We start from the raw sequence: 26,176 nt of genomic DNA, 5'->3' as shown, positions 1-26,176 counted from the left end.
TAGTGGACAGAGAACCTCATGCTGCGAGGCTTAATATTTTGCTACAGATTCAGTGTAGCGAAATAGGTCTAGAAACACAGCAATGTCACATAGAAAAAAATAAATGCCAAGCTGCAGTCTCTCTTCAGGACTGAGTTCATATTTCTATATGTAGATTCAATTTTTAGATAAAACAAATCACTAAACTTACCTGCAGTGAAACGCATTATGACTGCTTGGATTACTGCCTCCTAAATGCGATCTGCAGATTGTGGTCTGTCAGTATCAGATGATGATACATAAACAGCCGCTTAAAGCCCTCTAATGCATAAACATAAGCAACCAAGGAAAGAACAAAATGGAGACAAATGAAAACAAACATTCAGAGTTAAGCTTAATTTTTATTTGGCAGTAAATAAAAAAATCACTGTGGTAATATTCTACAAGATGATTACTGGAGTGTAATTTTTTGTTAGGTGGCCATTGGATTACAAGGAAAATTGAAAAGTATTACTGTATGCTTTTAATATACAGACCATCCAGAGCCATTACTACTTTAAAATTTTTGTCTGCATTGCAGGCAAGGCTGCACAGTGGCAGAATTGGATCAGAGAATTCCCCATGACACTGTGTATTGATTCAGAGATGAGATTTCATGTGAGTATAAGGATCCATTCGCACAGATGTAACTAAAAGTTTGGGATCACTGCAGCATCTGTGTTTGCTCCTTTCTGCAGTATAAACCATGCTATCATCTTAAATAAGTATATCAAAAGTTCATATGACAAGCAGAACTTCACCTTAACTAAAAGGTGAAAAGATTTTGCAAGTTTGCAATAATTGAAATGTATTATCCTTTCCATTTTCCTGTTTCTCTGAGGTGCTTTTTAAACAAGTTAAAATAAATTTATGGCAAATTATTAGTATGCTGGGTCTGAGAAGTATTTTCGTTGTGTATCAAAAAACCTACCAATTTTCCCTTCTGCAACACTGCAGATACAAAAAAAATCTGATTATTAGGCAGATTTCATGTTGCTATAAAGACTTTGGTGTGCTTCATTCCAGCCAATAAGTAATAAATTAGAAGGTGAATAATATGGGAAAAGTAATGAGGATTTTGAAGTCTGTACTTTATTTTGGCATACTGTCCAAGTATTAAATAAGCTTATCATCCTTCTGTGCTACTACTTCCTATTTAAAGACCAAATGATATTTTTGGAAAACAGTTATGTTCCAGCTTTAATTAGTGTAGCAAATGCTAATATGTATTTAAAAAATGCTTTGTATCAGGTATTTCAAAGTATATGAAAATAATTTTTGAAATGCAAATTTTCACTACTCATTGAGTTAAACAGGAAAAAAGATGCACAAGAAATGACTGAGAGGGATTCTGGGCTAAGGAACAAACCCGAATTCCCCATCCAGGCAAAAACATAAGCCACAAACAGGAATTTTGCCAGAGAAATTAATTCATAAAACAATTGTCGCCTCTCAGATTTCCTTCAAATCAATGCCTTCACATCTCAGGGAAGAAGGCAGCTGTGAATGCAAAAGTAGGCAGAAGAGCCCTAGCTGTCTGTAACTTACAGTCCTTATTAACCTCTCCCGTCCTTTAAGAGTTCCACATCTCTTTCCAGTCTAATGCCTTTTCACAGGCAAACACAACCACTGAAAAACAATCACGTAGGTCCATGAGTTACATATACAATTACAGTATAGTGATATCCAAATTTCAGTAAAGTTGGCATAATTTACACAGGAAGTGCCGAGGAAACCAATTCCCCAGTCTATTATACAAAACAGTTTGCTGAAAATATGAAGAAATCTTCTCCTTAGAGAAAATCAGCAAAGTAGAAAAAAATAAAATGCACCTTCCTTCAATTTTATTTTGATTCGGCCTCTTCATCCACGAATTCAACTAGTGGAGCGTGTCTATTGGCCTGGGCACCTTCTTGGAAATTAACCTTTTTAATCACTCCTGCCTTTGGAGCCCTTATGGTATGCTGCATAGAAACAGATGAATAGTGAACCATCAGAGTACTTTGTTTTTGTCCTCTCTCTCCCCAGCAAATTCTAATATTACTCTTTGGTGCAATTAGAACAGAACACACTTAATTACTTCCTCTGACAGATGTATATTTATTTTAAACCTTCTCTTAAAATGTTATCCTAATCCTTTTTCAGGTTTTATTTCCTCATCAATATTTATTTTGGTAAGTATACTGGGGACAAAAATGCTACATAATGTTATATTCTGAAGTATGAACAGCTGAATGTTATTTTACTTCAACGGTACTTTTTGTTATTATAATAAATACCAGGCAGAAATAATACAGTTTTAGTCCAAAATGGTAATGATATAGCAGATTTGTTCCCTAAAGAGGAATCTGCAGATATTTTTATTTGCTGGTCAGGAGGGGTCTTTATTGAACAGGTATTTAGCAAAATCCACATGAAATACAAATACAGCTACTAGTGACAGTAAAGGAATAGTATGTTTACATACCAATCCCCCAGTTGGTCTATTTGTTAATGTATCAGGTTAGTTTTCCATTAAAGTTTTGTTTCTTGATAGTTTTATACGTACAGTTAATCTAATACCAAAACATTTAATATCAGATTAAAAGCAAGGATTTATTTATTTAAATAATAATTTGCTTTAAAAATTTTACATTTTATATTTCAATAGCACTGCAAAAAAAAAAGAGAACTCAGATAATGTCAGTCTGAGATATCAGCTGGAGAGGCACTTTTGGCATCCAACTGCAAAAAATTCAGTGTAATTTTTTTTTAGTGCACAGTTGTTGTATTTAATGTAATTTTAGCATAATTTATAAAAGGACAAGATAAGGGAAAGGTAAATTTTCTCAACCATGTTAATTCTGCTACCACAAACTGAAGTTTAAAATAAACTAATAGCCAAACCAAACCAGTTCAGGCTACAAAAACTATAGTTCAAGCAATCTGAGCCATGGTCAAGGAATGTGACAAGATATAGTGGCTAAAATGCTAGTCCACTGAGTGCCATGTGGACAATTACAAAGAATCTTTAGTGTACTCTTGGTAAAACTTTTTGTAAATAATAATAAAAAGATTATAAACAAACAAAATCCTCGGCATATTTGCAAAGTCACCATTAGTTAAATTTCTGCATGAAGTAACTGCAGACATTACATATGCTTTTGTCACAGACAGTGGGCAAGAGATACACCTAGACAGTTTTCTGCTAGAAAAACAAAAGGAGAGGAGGGGGAGAGAAGGACTGACAAAGCTAACCAAATGAATGTTAAAACATCTGCAGAGTACCACAGATTATATAATAATAATTTGTTAATGAAGTAACAGCAAATATAATCCTCTAAAATCTAGTCAGACACACTTGTTTTACAGCATATGAAGTGATACTGACATCTGCAAGCTACACTCTGATCCATACTTCAATAAATCAACCAAAAAGGATTAAATTCTGACCACATTTTTATTTTCTCAGTAATTAAAACCTTTATATGTCACTTACCTCCATTTTCATAGCTATCATAACCATTAGAGGGTCTCCAGTCTGAACCTTATCCCCTGCTTTCACAAACACCTACAATTCAAGAGAAAATTGGGGAAAAAAATCATGCATGTCTATACCATTAAAAATCATTAGGTGGATCTTCGCTAGCACAATCCACTGAGTGATTGTGGGTTTGCAAATTAGGCTCGTAATAGCTTTATTATTGTTGAATTGCGTATCTGAGTTCTCTAGATATTACTCAAGGGAAGTCAAAGGCTATAGAAAGAGGTTCAGTAACAGCTAACAGGATAACCAGGAAGCTATTTACGTATCAAAGAAACTCTAGAAGAGACAATGTATATTCTACCCTTTCTGGGCTTAAGAGCTTCTATTTTGAGGGGGAAAGTGCAGAACCTCTTCCTGGAGCCAGTCCCTAAAGATCTTTTAAAACAAAACCCAGAAAGAAGATTGCAGGGGCCACCTAGTTCTTCTACAATAACTCTGATTTAGAGTGTTCATTCAGTATGCAAGAGATCTATGTTCTATGTACTCCACGCTCGGAAGGGGTTCATGCCTTTTTGTTGCTAGCAGAATCCTTTAACTAGTGAACTCTCCTGGAAATCTCTTTTCTGTTGAAACTGTCACTGTACAGAGAAATACACAAGACTTGCTGAGCTAAAGAAAAAGAAATAAAAACAGAAACAGAAGTAGCACAACACACAGTTTAACAAAAAAGGCATTTCTGAGTATTTCTTTTGTTGCAAGTGCATCTAACATCTCACTCTTTTGGCTAGGTTAAATGGATCAAACAGCCTGTAACCCTTCAGGGATCTTCAAATTAGAAAGCAATGAAGAAAAAATTATTTCAGCAGTAGGATTAGTTAAATATTCAGATCTTCCAGAGCTCTAGAAAAAGATGACTAGAAACCTGTAAAACTCTTGGGTGGCTGCTGAAAAGTCAGAGTAAACAGGGCTTTTTCTAACTAGAAGAGGTCACACAGCACTGACGTTTCTGGCCCTGATTCGTTCCTGGCAGTACAGATGCCAGCACCGTTTCTGGAAGAGTGAACTTGGATATATATGGGAGAATTCATTTCTATATTACTATAATTACCTTTTCAACTGTGCCTGTCATGGGCGCTACAGCACCACTTTGCATTCCCACTGAACTCACTGCAGATAAGTGCTTGGGTACCGGAAGGCAAATCTGAGCGCTACCTTCCTACAGAAATACAACCAATGGCATAGGAGTTAACAACATAAAATAATACCACTGGTACACAAGCTGACATACAGGGAAAGAAAAGATCCAGCTTTAGGCAAACCAATCAATTGCTTAGGGTGGCAGACTACTGGGACCTGGGCAGCAAAAGGACTGTCAGCATGCTTTCTACTTCGCCAACGCCTACGTCCTTCAAAGCCATGGCTGCTGCTGCTGAGGATCAGCAAGAGAGGAACTACCCCTGTGGAAAACAGGCTCGACATGGACCTCTGTACCAACCCCAAACCTTCCCTATTCGCGCAGCAACATCACAGAAGGTTTCAGTATGTGTGCAAAAGCTGTTTGCACAGAGGGTAGGCAGGTTGCTGCAACAAGTAAGACAGGCAATGGCATGTTCATTGCCAAGTACTGTCAATGTAAGTGTTCCAAAATTTACAATAAAATGGATTCAGTGCTAAATTTAGTGAAAAATTCTCACTGTTATTCCAAATCCCCTCATGCCTCTCAGACTTGCTACCCAGAGTTTCCCAAGGACTCATTCTCTGCCACACCCATACCCTGAAACTCCTGATTTCATCTAGATCCCCCACCCCCGACGCCACTCTGACACCATAGGAAAATGGAGCTTTGCCATTCCAGCATGAGTTAGTTCGTCCTCCTCACTGGAGCAGCAAAGTTTTCACTGCATTCTGCTCAAAGTCTTATGGGGCTCAGAGCTAGAGGTTAATTATTCAAACTAATGCATAATAATTTATGTATTTAGATTACATTTTTGTGTTACTTTAAGGCCCTGTAATCTTTTAAACTGCAATTAAAAAATTACCAGCCTAATCATGCAAATTAGGGTACCTCCTCTTTCAGGAGATAATGCCATGGTAACTCATAATTTCGATCTTTTAATACTAGCTGCAGTATCAATTTCTTTATCATCGTTTAATTTTAAAAACAAAATTAAAAAAAATAAATTTCAGTTACAAGCACTTTCAAATAATTGTCAGTTTGAATTGCTACTGTTCTATGGCAAAAACCATTTTAACATTTTGTGTTCTCCCCTCCCAAACCACCATTTGCAACTCTTTTGATTCACCTAATTGCATTTTATCTTTCGAAAAGTATATAATCTTCTCACTCACTGACCAGAAGCAACTAACTTCTAATTATAACTATAAATCCAACCAGTAGCAAAACATTACAGGCCAATGTAAGAACTTCAAATTATGATTCTCTTTCACATTCTCTTGCAATTTAAATGATTCATTTACATGGATAAAACTGAAATTTTATACTTGTGATAATAAAGAAAGGAACTTTACCGGAAAGAAGAGATAAATGGTGTTGTCCAAAATTACCAATTTGGACTTACACACTGTTCCATTTACTGAAGACCTCAAGTAAACCGAATCACCTTCATTGAAGATCTCTCCAGAAATCAGGAACGTTTTATCTTGAATCTGAAAGTTAAATGGTTTTATAAAGGACAAAGCCTACCCCTTCACGAACAATAAACCAAAAGTTAGTATTTGTAATATACACTCATAACCTGAGATTCTTCAAAGATAATTCTGGAATTTAAACAAAAAAAAGTCTTTTTAAGTCTTATGTAGTCTTTATTTTTCAGTTAACAGACTGTATTCTGCATCCAATGCAATCAGTCAGACAATTAGCTAATATGCTCTCCCAGGATGATTTTTATCATAAACTATGCAACAGCACTCAGCAAAATACAAATGTATATATTGCTTAGGAAAAACAAAAAATCAGGATATTCAGTTTAGTGATGCCACTAGAATCCAGTATTTTTAATTTGTCCTAGCACCTTGACTTTCTTCAAACTGAAAAATCCAGACTATTCAGCTGACATCATAAGATTCCACAATGCTTTCCAAAAGACAGGTAACTTCCTCACTCTTGGAAGCTTGTACAAAAACTACAACATATTCAGTAAACCTGCAAAGGAGCAGAGGACAGCAGTAATGGAGACACCGTCAATTAGACACCAAAACTGCAAAAGAAAGACCAAATGGAAAGGACATTTATTTGTAGGTAATCCTTTCATCTACGTCAAGGGAAATTACACCTCTGCCACAACTTCAGAATACAAAGACAGTAAGAATATGAACAGAAATAGATTAAATTTAACTGCTGTTTTTAGTTCTAACATCACCGACCAAAGAATCAGAGACTTGCTGGTCTTTCAGGATGTTACAAGTAGAGATCAAATTCAATCTTCATTTACAGAGACATATACTACTTCTCCACTGCATGAAGCCCCTGTAACATGCATTGAAAGGATACTGTTCATCTGATACTGATCACTGAGAAAAAAATCGTTTGTTTGATCAGTATCCTGAACAGGGACGCAAATTAGGGCAACACCCTGGGCAGCACTGTGAGTGCTTGCCCATTCCACAGCCCAGCCACCTGCTCTGGTTGACTGGCCTCAGGACAGGTTTTGTACCACTCCAGACACACAGTCTTCCTCACGATCAGCTCCCGATTTTGTTGCTCCATCCTCTATCTTCAGCTTCTCTCCATTTCCATCTCAACCTCCATTATTCCTTCTTCCCTAGGAGTCTATATTCTCCCCAGTTGCACTTCCCCTCCCCAAAAGGCCCCACTTTATGTTCCTTACAGCCTCTTTTTATTTTTTTTTCTGACACTACTTATATGAGGTAAGACTAAAGTGTAAAAGCTCTCCTGCATTACGTATGTAACCAATACACTCAAAATAACCTGAGTATTACTTCAGGGATGTGGGTTATCTCACAGAATCACAGAATGTTCGGGGTTGGAAGGGACCTCTGTGGGTCATCTAGTCCAACCCCCCTGCCAAAGCAGGGTCACCTACAGCAGGCTGCACAGGACCTTGTCCAGGCGGGTCTTGAATCCAGAGAAGGAGTCTCCACAACCTCCCTGGGCAGCCTATTCCAGTGCTCCGGCACCCTCAGAGGGAAGAAGTTCTTCCTTATGCTCAGACGGAATTTCCTGTGCCTCAGTTTGTGCCCATTGCCCCTTGTCCTGTCGCTGGGCACCACTGAAAAGAGCTTGGCCCCATCTTCCTGACACCCACCCTTCAGATATTCGTAAGTATATATTAGGTCCCCTCGCAGCCTTCTCTTCTTCAGGATGAACAAGCCCAGCTCCCTCAGCCTCTCCTCGTAGGAGAGATGCTCCAGGCCCCTCATCATCCTCGTAGCCCTCCGCTGGACTCTCTCCAGTAGCTCTTCATCTTTCTTGAACTGGGGAGCCCAGAACTGGACACAGTACTCCAGATGAGGCCTCACTAGGGCAGTGTAGAAGGGAAGGAGAACCTCCCTCGACCTGCTGGCCACACTCTTCTTGATGCACCCCAGGATCCCATTGGCTTTCTTGGCAGCCAGGGCACACTGCTGGCTCACGGTTAACCTGTCATCCACCAGCACACCCAGATCCCTCTCCGCAGAGCTGCTCTCCAGCAGGTCTGCCCCAAGCCTGTACTGGTGCATGGGGTTGTTCCTCCCCAGGTGCAGGACCCTGCATTTGCCTTTGTTGAACCTCATCAGGTTCCTCTCTGCCCAACTCTCCAGCCTGTCCAGGTCACGCTGAATGGCAGCACATCCTTCTGGTGTATCTGCCACACCTCCCAGTTTGGTGTCATCAGCAAACTTGCTGAGGGTACATTCTAACTCTTCATCCAGGTCATTGATGAAGAAGTTAAACAAGGCTGGGCCCAGTACTGACCCCTGAGGGACACCACTAGTTACCAGCCTCCAACTAGACTCAGCACCGCTGATGACAACCCTCTGAGTTCTGCCATTCAGCCAGTTCTCAATACACTTCACTGACCACTCATCCAGCCCACACTTCCTGAGCTTCCCTAGGAGGATATTATGGGAGACTGTGTCGAAAGCCTTGCTGAAGTCTAGGTGGACAACATCCACGGCTCTCCCTTCGTCTACCCAGCCAGTCATGTCGTCATAGAAAGCTATCAGATTGGTCAGGCATGATTTCCCCTTGGTGAATCCATGCTGACTCCTGATAACCTTCTTTTCCTCCACTTGCTTGATGATGGCCTCCAGGATAAGCTGCTCCATCACCTTTCCCGAGATGGAGGTGAGGCTGACCAGCCTGTAGTTCCCTGGGTCCTCCTTCTTGCCCTTTTTGAAGATTGGAGTGACATTGGCCTTTCTCCAGTCCTCGGGCACCTCTCCTGTCCTCCAGGATCTCTCAAAGATGATGGAGAGTGGCTCAGCAATGACATCCGCCAGCTCCCTCAGCACTCGTGGGTGCATTCCATCGGGGCCCATGGATTTGTGGACGTCCAGATCGCTTAAGCGATCCCTCACACAGTCCTCCTCGACCAAGAGAAAGTCATCCTCTCTGCAGGCTTCTTCTCTTACCTCTGGGGCCTGGGATTCCTGAGGGCCAGTCTTGGCACTGAAGACTGAAGCAAAGAAGGCATTCAGTAGCTCTGCCTTCTCCGCATCCTCCATCACCAGGACACCCGCCTCATTCAGCAGCGGCCCCACATTATCCCTAGCCTTCCTTTTGCTGCTGATGTAGTTGAAGAAGCCCTTCTTGTTGTTTTTGACATCCCTTGCCAGCTTCAATTCCAGGTGGGCTTTGGCCTTCCTCATCGCATCCCTACATGCTCTGACCACGTTCCTGTACTCTTCCCAAGTGGCCTGGCCCTCTTTCCACATTCCATGGACCTTTCTCTTCCACCTGATCTCCGCTAGAAGCTCCTTGTTTAACCATGCAGGTCTCCTGCCTCCTTTGCTTGATTTCTTTCTCAGGGGGATGCATTGCTCCTGAGCACGGAGGAAGTGACGTTTAAAGAGCGACCAGCACTCTTGGACCCCCCTGCCTTCGAGAGCCCTGGCCCACGGGATTCCTCCCAGTAGCTCCTTGAAGAGGGCAAAGTTAGCCCTCCTGAGGTCCAAAGTTTTGATCCTGCTTATCGCCCTGCTTCCTCCACGCAGGATCCTGAACTCGACCATTTCATGGTCACTGCAGCCAAGTCTACCTCCAACCTTCACATCCTCCACCAGTTCCTCCTTGTTTGTTAATACAAGGTCCAGCAACGCGCCTTTCCTTGTTGGTTCCTCCACCACTTGCATCAGAAAGTTATCATCGATGCTCTGTAGGAAACTCCTGGATTGCGCCTGCCTAGCTGTATGGTCTTCCCAGCTGATGTCAGGGTGGTTGAAGTCCCCCATGAGAACCAGGGCCTGTGATTGTGAGGCTGCTTGCAGCTGCCTGTAGAAGGCCTCATCAACCTCCTCCTCCTGGTCAGGTGGCCTGTAGTACACACCCACCGTAATGTCACCCTTATGAGCCTGTCCCTTAATTCTAACCCACAAGCTCTCAACTTGTTCCTCATTTGCCCCTGGGCCAAGCTCAATGCATTCCAGTTGCTCCCTCACATACAGAGCAACTCCCCCACCTCTCCTTGTTGGCCTGTCTTTCCTAAAGAGTCTGTAGCCATCCATGACAGCATGCGAGTCATGCAAGTTGTCCCACCACGTTTCTGTGATGGCGACCAAGTCGTAGCCGTCCTGCTGTATAATGGCTTCCAGCTCCTCCTGTTTATTGCCCATGCTACGTGCATTGGTGTAGACACACTTGAGCTGGGCTGTCAATCTCACCCCTGACCCTGGCACGCCAAGCCTAGGCTCATCCCTAGTGAGCTGGGCGATGTCCCCTTCCCCCTTCGAACCTAGTTTAAAGCCCTCTCAATGAGCCCCGCCAGCTCGTGGCCAAGAATCCTTTTTCCCCTTTGAGACAGCTGCGATACACCTGTCGCCAGCAGGCCCGGTGCTGTGTACACCTCCCCGTGACCAAATATTCCTATCAGTAGAAATAAGGGTTTGAGTTAGCCAACATGTGGTTATTCACATGAAAGCACAATAATTTTCTCAGTATTTTTCTCCTATGCTCATCTCTATACAGTCTAAGCAATTCATACACTGACTTACTCAATACTGACTTATTCTCGTAATTCCTCTTTTCTGAATATTGGAAGCAATAAGCTGAACTACAGAGAGGCTGCATTCTTGAGCATGCAATCATTCTGGGTGCCCAATCTGAAAGAAAACCCATTCAGCTCCAGGTGATGCAAGAAAGATACTGAACACTCAGCAAAACACCACCCCCATAAGCTACACAATTAGAGACTATCACACACGCACACACAAAAATCTCTAAAGCATCTTGAGCTGTATCCTATAGCATCTATAATGTAGACAGAGAAAGAAGCCAATTCTATGGGGCATCATTCAATTACTTAAGCAGAAGATTTACTGCTTTCCTCATTCCTCATCTCATTCGGTAATCACTTTTCAATTTCCATCTTCAAAATAAAAAAAGTCTTATCTTACAGATAATACTCTAGAAAGCTTTTATTTATCCCACAGGAGATCCATCTCATGCACAGAATAAAGCAGGAGTCCTCTGGTAAAAAAGTCTTTTTAAATGCAGGTTTAAATCTATCTTCCAATGTTTTAGACAGACAAATTTAAGGAAGCGAAAAATACCGAGTAAGATCTTTAAATACTGGAAAAACAAATGCTTTTCTTAGCCTTATTTTCAGAAGCATTTTAGTAGCTCTTCCATGCCAATACAGCATCTAGCAAACATAATTTCAGGCCAAAGTAACAGTCTACAACAACAGCTGCAAGCAAACCAAAAATTAAATCCTGTATCAGTAATTACCAAGCAACTTTATTGTAGAGTTCTCTTCATGTTAACTGTTACTAAACTGATTCTTCTTTTATCTAATGAAATATCTGAAAAAATGGACTTGTACCTGCATGTTGTATGACCCTTCTTGATTGTAACTTACAGCTACATCCACAGCTGTTCAATAAAACAAAATACGTATGTAAGTAGATTTAATTATAGGATCTAGAGAATAATGACATATAAACAATATTTAGTCTACCTTTCTTGATTAAAAAAAAGAGACCTACAAATACTAAGAACAGAACAAGTATTTTCAGATTAGCTTAGTACACACTGCAGATTTCATACTGAATTATAGACAATTTGTTTTTAAAAGATGAACACCTGATGTTATGCTCTGAAATCTGTATTAAGTTACCCGGACAGAAAACAGATTTTTGATGGGAAAAAGTGTTGAACACTTTCACACCAAACTGAAGTCAAAAAAAAAAAAAAAGCCAATGACACTCAGCTATTTTAAAAATCTCAACCTTATTCACTTAAATGATGAACATTAATATCATTTGAATTTGGATTAGATCTCCTCAAGATCTAACAGTGTGGATTAATCATGCAGTTCTGTGAATTCTCATCTTAAATTGCATAAAAGACATATTGCTTCTATTTGCTGTTTCTTAGCCTGAGTTTTGAAGCATCCGTTTAAATAACTTTACACATCAAGTATCTCCACTCTCTCTGCACACTTTTTTGTTAACTTACTGTTTTCCCCATCCAGCAGAGACAGTTTTCTAGTATAACACATATTTATTCTTCTACCAGTGCTAGATGCAAATGGTGAGAATTTATCTAAAACACAAAATATACAGATATGTTGTTTTCATTCTGCTTTGGCAAAACACAATACTTAGAGCTTACACGATAAAATCACTGACCTACTATTACTACCATCATACTTACATATTTATATTGCACATACATTTCTTGGGGAATCACTGTAATAGATAGTGACAATCCCTCATTCCAGCTTCAACACTGAATAAACTGAGGCTGTGTAACCTACAGAAAACATGACACTAACAACAGCATTTACTAAGAAGAAGGATATTGACTGTTCTCCATGAACATATCCTTGAACAGGACAAGAAACCATGGGAATTCAACTGAAACATAGCAGACTCAGATTAACCCTTAGGTGAAGGTTCCAACTGTAAGAGTAGTCAAACATGGCAGCAGATTGCCTGGGAAGATTGAGGGGTTTTCTATTACTTGGTGGTTTTGAGAATGGATCAGAAATACAGCTGTCAGATACTGCCCGATTAGTTCATCATCTCTTGAAGCAAGGGGATGGTGAATGGGAATCTTTCCAGTGCCACTCTCCCACGTTTCCAGGAAAGTTAAAGTCGAGCAGGAAAGAAAATTAACGAGGCTGTTGGCAGCATATATTAGATTTACATGAAGTTTTTGTTAACAGCAATCACATGCCCCACTGGTATAGCCATTAACAGTGTCAGAACTCAAGAATGTTCAGCTCCTGGAGTCGTGTTCATTCCCTTTAATCCTACTGCCTCTCCCAATCCCAGCAGAGTCAATTTTATCTCTGAAGACCTTGGGTCAACTGCAGGAATAACAGTGACAGATGCTCACTGTTTATGCTTGTACAAAGCAAAGAGTACACAGAGACACTGATTATGAATCCCAAGGTCTTTCAGCTGGTGCCTATCTGAAGTGCTGTGGGAAGTAGCCTGTACATTACAGTGGTGATATAGTCAATATGTGTCCCTTAACAAAAGTTATAGTTTGCTCTGTGTGTAAATATCCAACAGATGCCAGAATGCAGAACCCTTGAGCAGGCACAAAGTAAGGCAAACAGGGAGCATGCCAATTAAATACTTGCACATGAGCTCACAGCACTGTCTCATCCAGTCACAAGTAAAACAAAACAAAAGAAGAATGATCCTTACCATCTGACTTATCTCTAAAAGCATCTGTTAGCATTTTCTCTTTCAGTATGAGTCCTAGAGCTGCCTGACACATAACTTCATGTGGGGTTGCTTTTTTGGTTGGAAACAATTCATCATGGTGTTGAGGAATGAAATTAGTGTGCACATTTCCAGCCTCAAACTGTGGGTGTCCTGACAGGCTCAGTAAAAAATCAATATTAGTGCTTAATCCTACAACCTGTGGAAAAAAAAAAAAAAAAAGCCAGATTGAAATGATGTTATGAATGTACAGCTTTCTGCTCAACTTATGCATAGAAGATAGATGAATATTTCTTCAGACAGCACCAGCAAAACACAGTTTACCAATAAAATGTAATTAGTTCAACTGTTTTATTATCAATGAAACCATTGCTTTTAAAAAAAGAAAAAATAAAAACAAGAGTAGCTTTCTCAAAAGCACTCCATTTTCAAAACGCTACTTTTGTCCACCATGAATTCAAAGAAAGTTTCCCAGCAACAGTAATGGGAGCTAATTTAGGAAAAAACCCTACTGTTTCGGAAGATGATGCTCTGAGTATTTAAAAGAACATTCCTAATATGAAAAGTGCTTCTTATTAGAAACACATTAATAGTGTCAGATATTCCGTATTTTAACTTCTAACAGTAACAAATGGGAACAGTGACTTTTATAAATTTACTAGATACTATCCATTTCCTGTACTGCAAAATACCTAAGCAAACAACACAAAAATAGAATTAATTATTTTAGAGAAATCAGTGAAACTGGTAACTATATCGTGCTGTCAACATTTATTGACAGAAGTACTAAGAAAATTCTGAAAAACCCCAATGGAATTCTTTTCTCTTTCACTTCCAGTAATCTTAATTTTTAGCTAAAACAGAAGTTTTAGTAAACATTCAGTAAACATTCAGTACCTCAATCATGTCTATGCTATTGATTTAAAAGCATAAATTAATTCTGCACAAATAATATTCAGTCTCACCTCAAGTCAAACGTTCTGAATTCCACTTTTGAAAATAGATACAATACCTGCAGTTTTTATAGGGGAAAAAGGGACCACTTCTTAAAAAGAACCGACAGCATTAAAAATTGTCCATATTTCTTTACTATAGATGTAGTCTAAAAATTTAATTGTTTTTATGAATTAGAAATTACAAGCAAACATCATCTAACACGAATTCCACCTACAAATTCCTTTAAGTTTGAGGAAGCTCACACTACAGTTGAAAATGTTGTTGTTTAGCCTTACTCTTCTGCAAAGTCTCAGCTGCATCATTCAACTGAAGATAGCACAAACTGAAGAAAAATCTATGTGTAAAACTGGACTTGACACTTATCCCTACTCACTCCACCAACGAAAACAGTTTGCAAATTTCGAAAAAATACAGCCTCTGCAAACAACCAATGAATCCGAAATGGCAGTGGCAATGCAGCTTCCCTTAGAAATCACTTTTGTTTTACTGTAGCATTTTATCCGTATTTTGTTGGCTCAAGATGTTCACATAGTTCAAGATCTGAAATCATACTGGGTTCCTTCTACTTACATTATATTGATGCAAACTGTATCGCAACTTTCTCAGTGCTGCCTGACGATCCTCAGCCCAAACAACTAGCTTTGCAATCATTGGATCATAATGAACAGAAACTTCATCACCTAAAATATATAAAAAAATGCTGTAACACTAAATCAAGTATTTTCTGAGAGTAGGTAATGCACAGTACTGCACACTATATGGCATTAAACTCTGACACAATTGCTAGCCACATTTCTCTATGTCCTTAAAGAACATTAATCTTTAATGATGTGAACTGGCATTTCAACTGCAAGGACAACTTCAGTACAGACTTCTGTAGAGATAACATTACTCAGAATCAGTTTTCTTTGTTGCAAGCAGAATGCAGGATTGATGAACTGTGATGAGAATATAATCAGCAGGATCCAATGGACAATAATTTGGATAGAAGCAAATACAGTAGATAAATAAAATATTCAGTGATTGACCAAAATGACATAGACAATCACACAGAAGAATAAATCTGTAGAGATCTGTCTTTGTAACAGCACCCTGTCAGACAAACTTATTCAGGCCAAAGTGGGAAATGCTTACAAAGAAAAGCTTTTGATGTTAAATATTTCTGATTACAGCATTGCCTTCAGTTTTACCTTGTCTGACTCCAGTTTCTATCCTGGTGAAACTATCAGGTGGTGGGGTGGACAAGTGCAACAATGGCCCAGCTCCTGGCATAAAGTTATTATTAGGGTCTTCAGCATATATTCTAGCTTCAAATGCATGGCCTTGGAGCAGAATCTCTTCCTGCATTAGGGGAATCTTCTCTCCTGCTGCAACCTGAAAACAACAGTTTTCTTTTTTAATGCGGGATCAATATTTTGGAGTGCCAATGTATGAAATATTAAACACCTTTCTTCTAAACATGAACAATGAGAAAGCACATTAAAAAAAGCACAAGGAGAAAAAAAGTGGGTAGGTCATAAAAGGCTAATTCTGAAGTTACTCCTTCCTTTTCTCTGGGAGTCACCAGTCAAAGGATTTTGAATTATTATTGTGTACACTGACCTCCTACTATTTCACACAGCTAAAACACAATGGAAAAACAGTCTATTTTTTTTCTACTGGTTATGTAAAAAAATAATTGTTTAAGTTAAAGCCAGGTCAACTGAGACAAGATTTTACTAGAGAAAAAATGCTGCAAAAGCAGATGATAAAATGGATTACTGTCAGCCAGCACTACTTGCATACGCTGTTGATTCTTCTGCATACGATGGGACCTCTACATTTAAGGGCATCTTTCTCTAAGGGGATTTCTAACAATTTAAGAACCTTCCCAAAGGAATTCACATTACAAACACAGTAATACCAACAAACAGCAACAACACACCAGTTTGAAACTAAAAAACAGGGCTTTAGGGACAAAATAATAACAAGAAGCCTGCTGCAGTTAAACACAGAGGAGACCCTTTACCAGGAAGCTATACAATTTCCATCTACACAGGAAAACACGAGGTCCTGTTAGAAAATTCGTAGCAACATTTCATCTTCTTTTGAAGCGTCAGCAGTTTTCCATATTCTGCTTTCTGCCTCCATGGATTTCAGCAGAGACAGCAGAATATAACTTCAAAGAAAGAGTAGTACTATGCAGATTCACAAAAACAATCCCCTCAAGAACTGACAGACTTTTTCTATCTATCGACTCAGTAAGCCACATGCCAAGACCACTGAACCTTTCTACCTTATCTCTTCCTCTTTCTTCCAGTATTGTTTGATCGCTGCTCCAACTCGTCACTCAAAGCTCAATTTCCATTCCCAGATCAGGGAGCCAAAAGTTCCTCCTTTTTGCAGCAGCATTTGCCATTTTATTTTTCTTTCTGCTTACGCTAAACACTCCCCACCCTATCTACTTAAGCTCAATGTGTGCTGCTGTTCTCACTTCCGGATTTATCTAACCAGAATTGTTTTTTATTCCCAGTTCCCTAAGGTCCAAAATGTCCTGTAATGAACATGTAGGAAATCTCTCTGCAAATTGAGTGTGTGAGGAAATAGCCTGCTTCTAGTCCACACAACTATACATTTATTTTCGAATGTTACTATACTGGTATAACATCAGACACATGGTTTTGTGAAGAGCTCTCCTCCTATGGTCTGATCCAAGGACAATTTTTGGACCAGAGATACATTTGAACTAGAATTTTAAAAAATATTCAGCATGGCAAGGGAAAGATCAGGACCCTGCTCCTCCCACTTTGCACATTTTCTAGAACCTCTCTAAACATACTTTAGAAAATGTTTTTTCTATACATAACTGGAAGAAGACTGTTGGAATTCAGAGCATCTACATAATGATCTACAATCAAATACCATAATATGAGATGTTTCTTCGGAGCAAAGGAAACTCCACCCTATTAGACGAACAGGACACATGGATCTAAAAATCCATCTGGTCTCTCATAGGCAGTATCAAAGCACTCTGTTCACCAGACAAGAAGACCTCTACATGTAAAATCAATTAACACTTACCCTAAGCTGCCATTCCACCAAGTCTGTTCCAGTGATCATCTCTGTAACTGGGTGCTCTACTTGTAGTCTGGTATTCATCTCCATGAAGTAAAAATTATGTTGGGAGTCCATAATAAATTCCACTGTTCCTGAAGCATTTAATAAAAGGGCACTTCACATAAACAAGACTTTGCAGAATGGACACCTAAGACACTTCACTGATTTATGCCAGGACAAGACAATTATTTCTAAACCAGATAAACTGAATTTCCTAAAATTCTATACAAAGTATCTTAAAGGGTCACACAACTGAGGTCTGAAAACAGAAGGATTGTTTCCTTGAACATTCACGTATTCTGTGCTGTTTAGTAGCCATTCTCCTCTGCAGTAAGAGCTGCATTTCATTAGAACTGTAACTAGTGCATCATGGCTCTTTAAAATATTGTGTATATGTATAGGGCATGTAATTATCTTTTAAAAATAAGTATCCCAAGAAAGCAGTGAGAAAAGTCACAAATAATTTTAGCAGGTTATTTTCATCTGGGAAACAGTGTGGACTTTACAGACAGGGGCAGGTATTGAGCTCAGACCCAGCAGCTAGTTTAAATTTGTAACTGCATACTAATTAACTATGTGATTACTTGCTTAAACATCAAAAAAATTGGGAGACCCATGTCATACTCTGAAACAATCAGATGCCATTTGCCTTCAGGCTTAAAGTCTTACTAAGTTAAAAGCACACCTCGGGAGCAGCCATACCTCCACAGACTTACCTGCTCCCACATAATTCACTGCTTTAGCTGCTTTGACAGCAGCTTCTCCAAGTCCCTTTCGAACTTCAGGATTAATTCCTGGCTGTAAATAATAATACAAAATATTATAAATTATGAATTTTGGTGATATTAAACCTGCTATGCATGAATATTTTGCAGTACTTAGCAAGTGTAGTGAAATCCTTACCAATGTTACACTTGAAATCTACATAATTCTTCCCTGAGAATAATTTTCTAAGGAAAGTAACTTTTTCAATTAGAACATTTTCTGCAGCAAAACTGAAACAGGTACTGAGAATTACAAATAAGCTACGACCCGCTAAATATATTTTATAGGAGTTAGCCATTACTTTAAAAACATCAGTTCATTAAAAAATATTTTAAGAACTTTCTGCTCACCCCTGGTGCCTCTTCAATGATCTTCTGATGTCTTCTTTGCACACTGCAGTCTCTTTCAAACAAATAGACTGCATTGCCATGCTGGTCACCAAATACTTGGACTTCAACGTGCCTGTTTCATAATAATCAATGTTTCAACATGTTTCAGTAAAGCCCCAATCCTGCCACTGACTTCACCCAAACAGGCTTTGAACTCATACACAGTCTTGTAGACTTCATTAGGATTTCTTACAGGTTTACGTGTCTGCCGTCAAATAGCCAAAATGCAAAAATGAGGCTGCTATTATGCAGAATTTCAACTGTTTCAGACTTCCTCGATCTCCTAAATGAAACAGGATTCTAAATGCCAGCTACTGCAGTGAAACCACATAGGCTATAGCATAAGCAAGAAACGTATCTAAAGGCTGCTACCTCTTTCTGCGTTATTTTATTATAATAAAAGTAAAAACACTTCATTATTATTTGATAATGATGATTTCTCTCAGGATACTGTGCAGCAACTCACAAAAGGCAGCAGCCCTAGCTCAGGAGTAACATAGTTTATTTCAAAAGGCCATTTCAGAGGACAAGTATTAGGTGGCAGAACTTCATTCCATGCATAAAACTAACAAAAATCTGTCACCATTCTGATAATCTTCTGATGCTAGCAAAAGAAATTCCCCAGGAATTCAATAAGATTTTTGTCATGCCCAGCTGACAGCATAAGCAGGCCCTCAGTTTGTTCAGAATAAATGCTTTCTTCATAGTGATGGTTCAGTAAAAACAGATGTAAAGTGCAAGAGTATCAAACAGACCTCTGTGAGAAGTTATTTGTAAAGAATAAATTAGTTCAGTTTCTGATTGTCACTTATTTTAAATATCACAATAGAGAAAGATTAAATAACTAGTTTAGGACACCTGAGGGCAGCAGAAACACCACGACAGCTCGACTCAGGTCTGTAGTTTAAGTTTTATAAAGTGATTTTTTTTTCTAGATGTAAATTGAGTTTAGAAAGCTCACTGAAGGAGGTATATTAATGTCATTAGATGTCACTGCCATGTCTCCCAAACAGCGGTATATTAATTGTTATCATTCAAAACATAGTCACTACAAGAAATTAAATACATTATAAACAATTTTGACTAAATTAACACCAGTCAGTGCAAATAAAACACACAAGACCAATTTTCATCCTACTACTAAAACAGTTATATTTCTTTAACAGTAGAATAAACATTACAGTGTTTATATTACAACATATATTTCTCACCTTGGATTATCTACAAATTTCTCAATCAGCATTGCATCATCATTGAAAGACTTCTTTGCTTCTCTCCTAGCTGATTCTAGTTGGTCCAGAAACTCCTTTTCTGAATGAGCAATTCTCATGCCCTAAAATACAAAAAAAAAGCGTATCGAAACATCTAAATATACAGTACACAATAAAAATCCTTGTTGCACACAAACATGACTAAAACAGCAACAAATGAGCTGAACGGTAACATTTTTCCCTTCTTTCTTAAACTTTAGCAAAATTGTGTATCAACTTCCAGTAACATAATCCTACTAAGTCCCACTGAACATGCCATAAGAAGTGTAAAAAACAGATATTATCATTCCAGTTATATGAGTACAAATTCAATTTTATTCTTAAATATCATAGAAATTCTCCAAGATTGGCAGAGAAAAATTGATTTGTTACAAAATAAATATAGCTATTTTGGAAATGACTAGAATTCTCTATCATGTCATTGTTATAGAAATTTATTTCAGAGTAAAATCAGATTTAGACAGGGAATTCACCATACATTAAAAAGTGTCTAGACACCAAATACTTAAATGGTATTTCTAATCACTTCTCACGCAACATTTAAAACTGCTGGCAAAAAAAGGTCACAGAAGCTAATACAAAGTAACAATTTAAAGTCATTTAATTTCACACAAATCCATAGCACAACTTTTCTGCTTATGTGAATTACTGTAGATCCACTGAAATCAAAAAAACTCTTCCAACTTATACCAGCTACTTACCTTGTGCCTGACAAAAAATGGAAATGAGATTTCATACTGCTGAACTGAACATTCATAATAAATTCTAACCAAAAGTGGTTTTCCAGTCTATTTGTTTTCTAAGATTTCTTATAGAATAGTCAGTTACAGAAGCAGAGACATGACAACTTTACACCATGTGATAAACAAATTAGTTCCTTTACCTTTCCTCCACCTCCACGAACAGCTTTAATCATTACTGGATATCCTATTCTCTTGGCATGCTCCTTTAGACACTCATCTGATTGATCTTCTCCATGATAACCTTCAACAACAGGAACGCCAGCAGCAGACATTATAGCTTTGGAAGTGCTTTGACAGAATAGTTTTATGTTTAGAATGATAATAATATTTTTTTCTTACTTTAAGCTCCAAACCTGTATATGTTCCCAATATTAATTCTCCTCATAAAATTAGTTCCGCTGACCTCAACGGGACTACTTACATAAGTGGGTTACGTACGATTTGATTGTAATTTATCAAATGTTTCAAAGAGGGATTTTTTTTCTCCAAGCCCTCCAGATAAGCAGTAGTCAATTTCAGGCTTACTCTTCTTTCCTGTCTTTTGACCCACATTAAAGAGGCCAAAACCTAACATTTTCAAATCACAACACTGTATCCTGCCAAAACTATATTTAAAGTTGTACAAAGGCAAAAACTCTTGTCATGGTACAGGCTGGATTCACACCACACCTCAAACACTCGAGTGTAACAACTATAACGTCAAATATGCTTGCAAAACTGGTTAAATTACAGAGGTAATTTACTCTCACATAAGGAAGTGATAAAAAGTTAATTACTGGAAATTAACATTACACAGTTCATGTGTTGGTAATAACCTTATTTCCATATTCTTTACTTATACTTTATACCCTGGAAACATTTCTTTGATCTAACTAACTAATATCATCTGTGATGAACAAAACTTATCACTCTATTTTACATAAGCCACAACAACCACTGATGACACGGTGTTTCTTTTCCACCATTCTTTTGGCCAGTATCAAGACATCCAATCTGACTGCTGAACCGCTTACCTATGTACCACTACAACACCCTAGTTCTGGAAAACTAGAATCAGTTAGCTATTTAATCATTAAAATCCACACAACTGAACAATCTTGATTGCTGCTATGCCTATAGGAATCCCACATCTATAACCCTGGAGCTTATTCCTTTGAAGAAAGCGGTAAAAACAAAAGACAATGAAAATTGACAGAATAAAATAATTATGGAGCAACTGGTCATTTGTTAACAAAATTAGCTTTGCCAAACTGTAAACTGCATAACCAAGTAACAAATTAGAAATAGATACCTCTTAATACCCATATCTCTGATAGCAGATGAAGGCGGACCTATGAAGATGATTCCCTCTTGCTTGCACAACTCTGCAAACTCTGTGTTTTCTGAGAGGAAACCATAACCTGGATGAATAGCCTAAAATAGAACAATGTTACCAACCTATTTTTATATCAGTTTAGCTTAGAAAACCCTGATACTGCATTAGAGTGCTAGGGAAACACAAGATGGAAACACCATGGGTAAAAATACAGAAATAAAGAGCATGGAAGTAACGGAAGATTGAAGGTCAGGATCTACTTACCTGTGCTGCTGAGACCTTGGCCACCTGCATTATTTTCTCCATGGCCAAGTAACTCTGCTGTGAGGGTGCTGGACCAATGCAATATGCTTCATCTGCCTGTTACAGAAAAAATACATACAACACAGACTGTCTATTAGACAATAAAAAGCAAATTTATCTGAATTTCTGAGCCGATCATACTCTTTATCAGACTGCTAGCATGCAACAGTCCCATCAGAGCCCATTCTAACCCCCAGTGGCTACTCTGGAGTTAAGAGTGCCAAACTTTGAGGCACTTCCTGTCAAGCTGTCAGGTGCTGAAGAGACAGAGAGTAGGCAAACTCTTCACTGATTCAAGGAAAACTTGGAAGTAACTCTACAGCAGTGAAAATCAACCGCATTAGCACACACATGTACTTTCACACTGAACTTATTGAGAAATACTGTTGTGAACAAACTTCAATCACAAACTTAACGAATATACTTTACCATTGCTACGTGCATGGAATGTCTGTCTGCTTCACTATAAACTGCGACAGACTTCACACCCATTTTCTTTGCCGTTCGCATCACTCTGCATGCAATTTCTCCTCGGTTTGCAATAAGAATCTTCCCTATGTTGTGACCTCCTGTTTAAAAGGATGAAGCACAGTAAGCAATTTTTAAAAGAAATACACCCTTAAAAACTTTCCTGGAAATAAAGGAATTTTAAAATTCAGATTTCTTTTTCATCATTTATAGTGTTTATGCATTTCTTCCAATAAAACACATGCTTCACCCAAAAGCACTTCCATGCTACTGTTGGAATTTTTTCCTTAGAGTCCTTATGCAGAAGTGTGTTTAATAGTCCAAGAAATACATTCTAACCCTCAAACAACATTTAAACATAAAAGTTGATTCTTATGCTTTTATTGTGTACTTTCTGGATCAATTAGGAAACAATGACACCTGTGCATCGTGTGCCCCCCCCCAACAGAAGAGATTCAAATTTCTTTGCAGAGCATTATTCCTCATTGATATACAGTCACAAAGAAATAACAAGGTATGAGGTTTCCTGTTGGTTTCTTTTTGGAACAGTGACTTACAAGCTTCTACTAACTCACAGCAGCAGTTAAAACATGACAAATATAAGGCCAGCACAGTCACAAACCTCACAGGCAGAACTAAATAGCTTAAAACTAATAAAATGAAAATAGATCTCTGAATTCTAAAACATATTTTTTTAGACAACATGACAACAGGGTCAGTTTAAATCATCTTGCTAAATATTTTTAACTTTCCTTCATATATTGTTTAAATACCATTATGCCTAAAAAAAAATTCTCATAGACTTTGCAACATTTGTATCAGAAAAGGACTCAGAGGAAAATATCACAAAAATAAGTAGTTTTCATTAAGTTTAGTATACCTAAATATGACACATAAAATTATTCAAAATGTTGTTTACACATTAAAGATTATTTGTGTTAGGTCAGCTACAGACTGCTGTTTTCAAAAATTATACAAATATCAAATATTTATTAAAAAAACCTACAGCTTTTCAGCAACTAATACTCTAAAACTAATTGTAAAATGATCCACATTACACAAGCAATTAATTCTAGTAGCTAAAGAAGTTAAATTTCATACCTATCGTTGAGGCCCATTTCACGAATCTTTGTACTTGGTTCCATTGCCTGTGCAATTATAAAGACACAGAAGTGTTACAAAAGTATATAAAGAATTTGCAGCTGAGCTACTTTTATGTTCAGGTGAGAGAAGGACAGCAGGAACACAGCTCTGAAGCTTTTGATACAACTATTTATACAGAACATATTCAAGTACAACAAGGAAGGCTGAACAAACTTCACCAAATCTCTCGTTAAAAGGGTGTTCATTCAGGCACAACAAAAACAAGAAGTTGTGCCTTTGCTTTTTTAGCAGCGTTCAAATTTGTCAATATACAGGGGTTTTAAAAAAAAAAAAAAAAGTTTTAGTAGAGAGAACAGCCAGCATCTGGCATTTACCATGGAGAAGACAACTCGAAGTGTTCAGGAAAGAAGACACGAACAATCACAAAACAGAAAAGCTTCCACAAGGAAACAGGAGTTGTTTATCACAGGAAAGGTGAAGGAGAGAGGAATGTGAAAGACAGCGAGAAAGAAGAGCTATGAAGAATTTTGGAAATTACGTTAAACCTCAAACTATTAAAAACTACTACAGAAATCTGACAGAGGAGGCTAAGTGACTGGAAGAAACTGTGAAAGTAAACTCCTGGAACTGCTTTCATTAACATCTAAATCAGCTTTGGAATCGTGGATCAAGTCCAGCAATTCTCAAAACGGTATCAGACAGGACAGGAGACATCCTTGGCACCACGCAACCAAAAGCTCAGCTTTAGCCACAGAGGAGTAACTACAACATCTCCTGAACTTCCAGCGGGCAGCTGTCACGGCCACCAACCCCTGGGCCCAGGAACACGGCCGGAGGAGGGCTGGCCATATCGGGCACCCAGGGGTGGCCATCAAACCCCCAGCACCCAGGGCAGGATCACAGAACCTGTACCAGCTCCTGAAACTGTGCCTGAACCTCTGGGCAGGTCTTTCTTTCAACAGGTTGCCCGGGGAGGTAGTGGAGGCCCCCTCCACCCCTGGAAACATTCAAGGCCAGGTTGGACGGGGCTCTGAGCAACCTGGTCTGGCTGAAGATGTCCCTGCTCACCGCAGGGGGGTGGGTTAGATGGCCTCTGAAGGCCCCTTCCAACCCAAACCACTCTGTGATTCTTTCCCCAGAGGAGCCCAGGTACCTGTGTCCCCCCACCACCCCGGCGCCGAGCAGCAGCCCAGCTCCCCCGCTCCGCCCGAGGCGCAGAGCCCCTTCCCTTCTTTCCCCGCCTCGGGCAGCCCGGCTCCCAGGCCCGGCTTTGGGACGCCTCCCCCCGCGCCAGGCCCCACAGCCGCCGCCGGCTCCCTCCCGGGCGCGCTCCCTGCCGCCGTCCCCGTCAGCCCCCGCCACGGCCCGCACCGCCCCAGCCATGCGAGGGGAAGGCGGCGGGGAGCGCGTCGGCCGCCCCCCGGGAAAAGCGCAGAGGCAGCTCCCGCCTTCCCCTCGCCCCGCACTCACGGCCGCCGCAGCGCCCAGAGGCAGCAGCGGCCCCGCTCGGCCGCCAGCACCAGCGCCATGTTGGCGAGCGCGGGGCCCGGCGGGACGGGTGTGTGCGCGCCAGGCCGGCCGCCAGTGGCTGCCGCGGTGGGGGCGGGCTGAGGCGGGCGGGGACGCGCTCGGGGCGGAGGCGGGTACCGGGGAAGGGGGGGCAGGGCCGGCAGAAGGCGGAAGCTGGGCGGTAAACCGGAGGATCAAATAAAATTCAGGTCAATGTGAAGTGATTTGCCCCGCAGAAGGACTTCTGGCGTTATTTCTGGGAGCGCAGGCTCTCAGCCCGCCATGTTTCTTCAGAAATGGCGTCCGGGGTTCCAACAGAGCAGCGGCACGGGACGTGAGGGTGGTTGGGAAGGGCGCGGGGACCCCCGGGCGCCGTGACATCCCGAGGCCCCAGCGCAGAGCCGTGTCAATGGCGGCGGTCGGAGGGCGGTGAGACCAGCGCACCCCACCCGCCCGGAGACAGAAAGCGGGTGCCAGCGGTGCCGCTCCCTCAGGCTTCGCAGCTCGGCTGCCACCCTGACGCGGGGCCTTGCTCGGTCTCCCCGCGCAGCTCCGGCTCCAGGCCTGGGCCCCCGAGGGGAGGCCACGGGGGAGCTGGGCCTTGTCGCGGGGGAGCTGGGCCTCGGCACGGGGGAGCTGGGCCTTCGCTCGGGCCGCTTTCCGCGTGGAGCTGGATCTCACAAGGCAGCAGGAAAAGTGTGAATCGCCAAGGTCACCTCGTGTGTCTCAGTCGCACCGACTTACTGAACCTAGGCGAACGATCATGTTCAGATAAACCGTGATGCCGAGAGACGACAATAAAGCATTTCCCAATTCGTATTTCATATGGCCATGATTTTAGTGTTAATTATATTGAGGAATTAAAATAAAAACCCCAAGCAGCAGCACGTAGTCAAAATCAGTATTCCTAGTTG

General features: G+C 40.1%; 1 protein-coding gene across 2 annotated transcripts; it reads right to left on the bottom strand.

Annotated features, from left to right (window-relative positions):
- Window positions 1-360: 360 nt before the first annotated feature.
- MCCC1 (methylcrotonyl-CoA carboxylase subunit 1) lies at window positions 361-25,323 on the bottom strand. Of its 2 annotated transcripts, XM_075418251.1 has the most exons (19): window positions 25,224-25,323; window positions 23,751-23,797; window positions 22,611-22,750; window positions 22,143-22,238; window positions 21,855-21,976; window positions 20,704-20,851; window positions 19,761-19,882; window positions 18,511-18,622; window positions 18,112-18,193; window positions 17,360-17,487; window positions 15,490-15,673; window positions 14,870-14,979; window positions 13,325-13,541; window positions 12,123-12,209; window positions 11,488-11,537; window positions 6,014-6,151; window positions 4,593-4,700; window positions 3,497-3,568; window positions 361-1,982 (listed from the first exon to the last, which is right to left on the bottom strand). In XM_075418251.1, the coding sequence occupies exons 1-19, from the start codon at window positions 25,280-25,282 to the stop codon at window positions 1,863-1,865; spliced, it is 2,142 nt and encodes a 713-aa protein (XP_075274366.1). In that variant the 5' UTR covers window positions 25,283-25,323; the 3' UTR covers window positions 361-1,862. The 2 variants fall into 2 exon arrangements, with proteins under 2 accessions (XP_075274366.1, XP_075274367.1); XM_075418252.1 differs by lacking the exon at window positions 4,593-4,700.
- Between the last annotated feature and the right edge of the window lie 853 nt (window positions 25,324-26,176).

This window comes from Opisthocomus hoazin, chromosome 4, assembly GCF_030867145.1.
Source record: "Opisthocomus hoazin isolate bOpiHoa1 chromosome 4, bOpiHoa1.hap1, whole genome shotgun sequence".
NCBI lineage: Eukaryota > Metazoa > Chordata > Aves > Opisthocomiformes > Opisthocomidae > Opisthocomus > Opisthocomus hoazin.
This window is presented reverse-complemented; position numbering and strand designations above follow the sequence as displayed.

Excerpts from the sequence above, each read along its gene's own strand:
- MCCC1 (XM_075418251.1), bottom strand. The coding sequence starts at position 25,282 with ATGGCGCTGGTGCTGGCGGCCGAGCGGGGCCGCTGCTGCCTCTGGGCG. Across the intron at positions 19,883-20,703 it reads TTCGTGGAGGTGGAGGAAAG|GGCATGAGAATTGCTCATTC; the intron begins GTAAAGGAACTA and ends TTTGTATTTTAG. Across the intron at positions 18,623-19,760 it reads AAATTTGTAGATAATCCAAG|GCACGTTGAAGTCCAAGTAT; the intron begins GTGAGAAATATA and ends ATTATGAAACAG.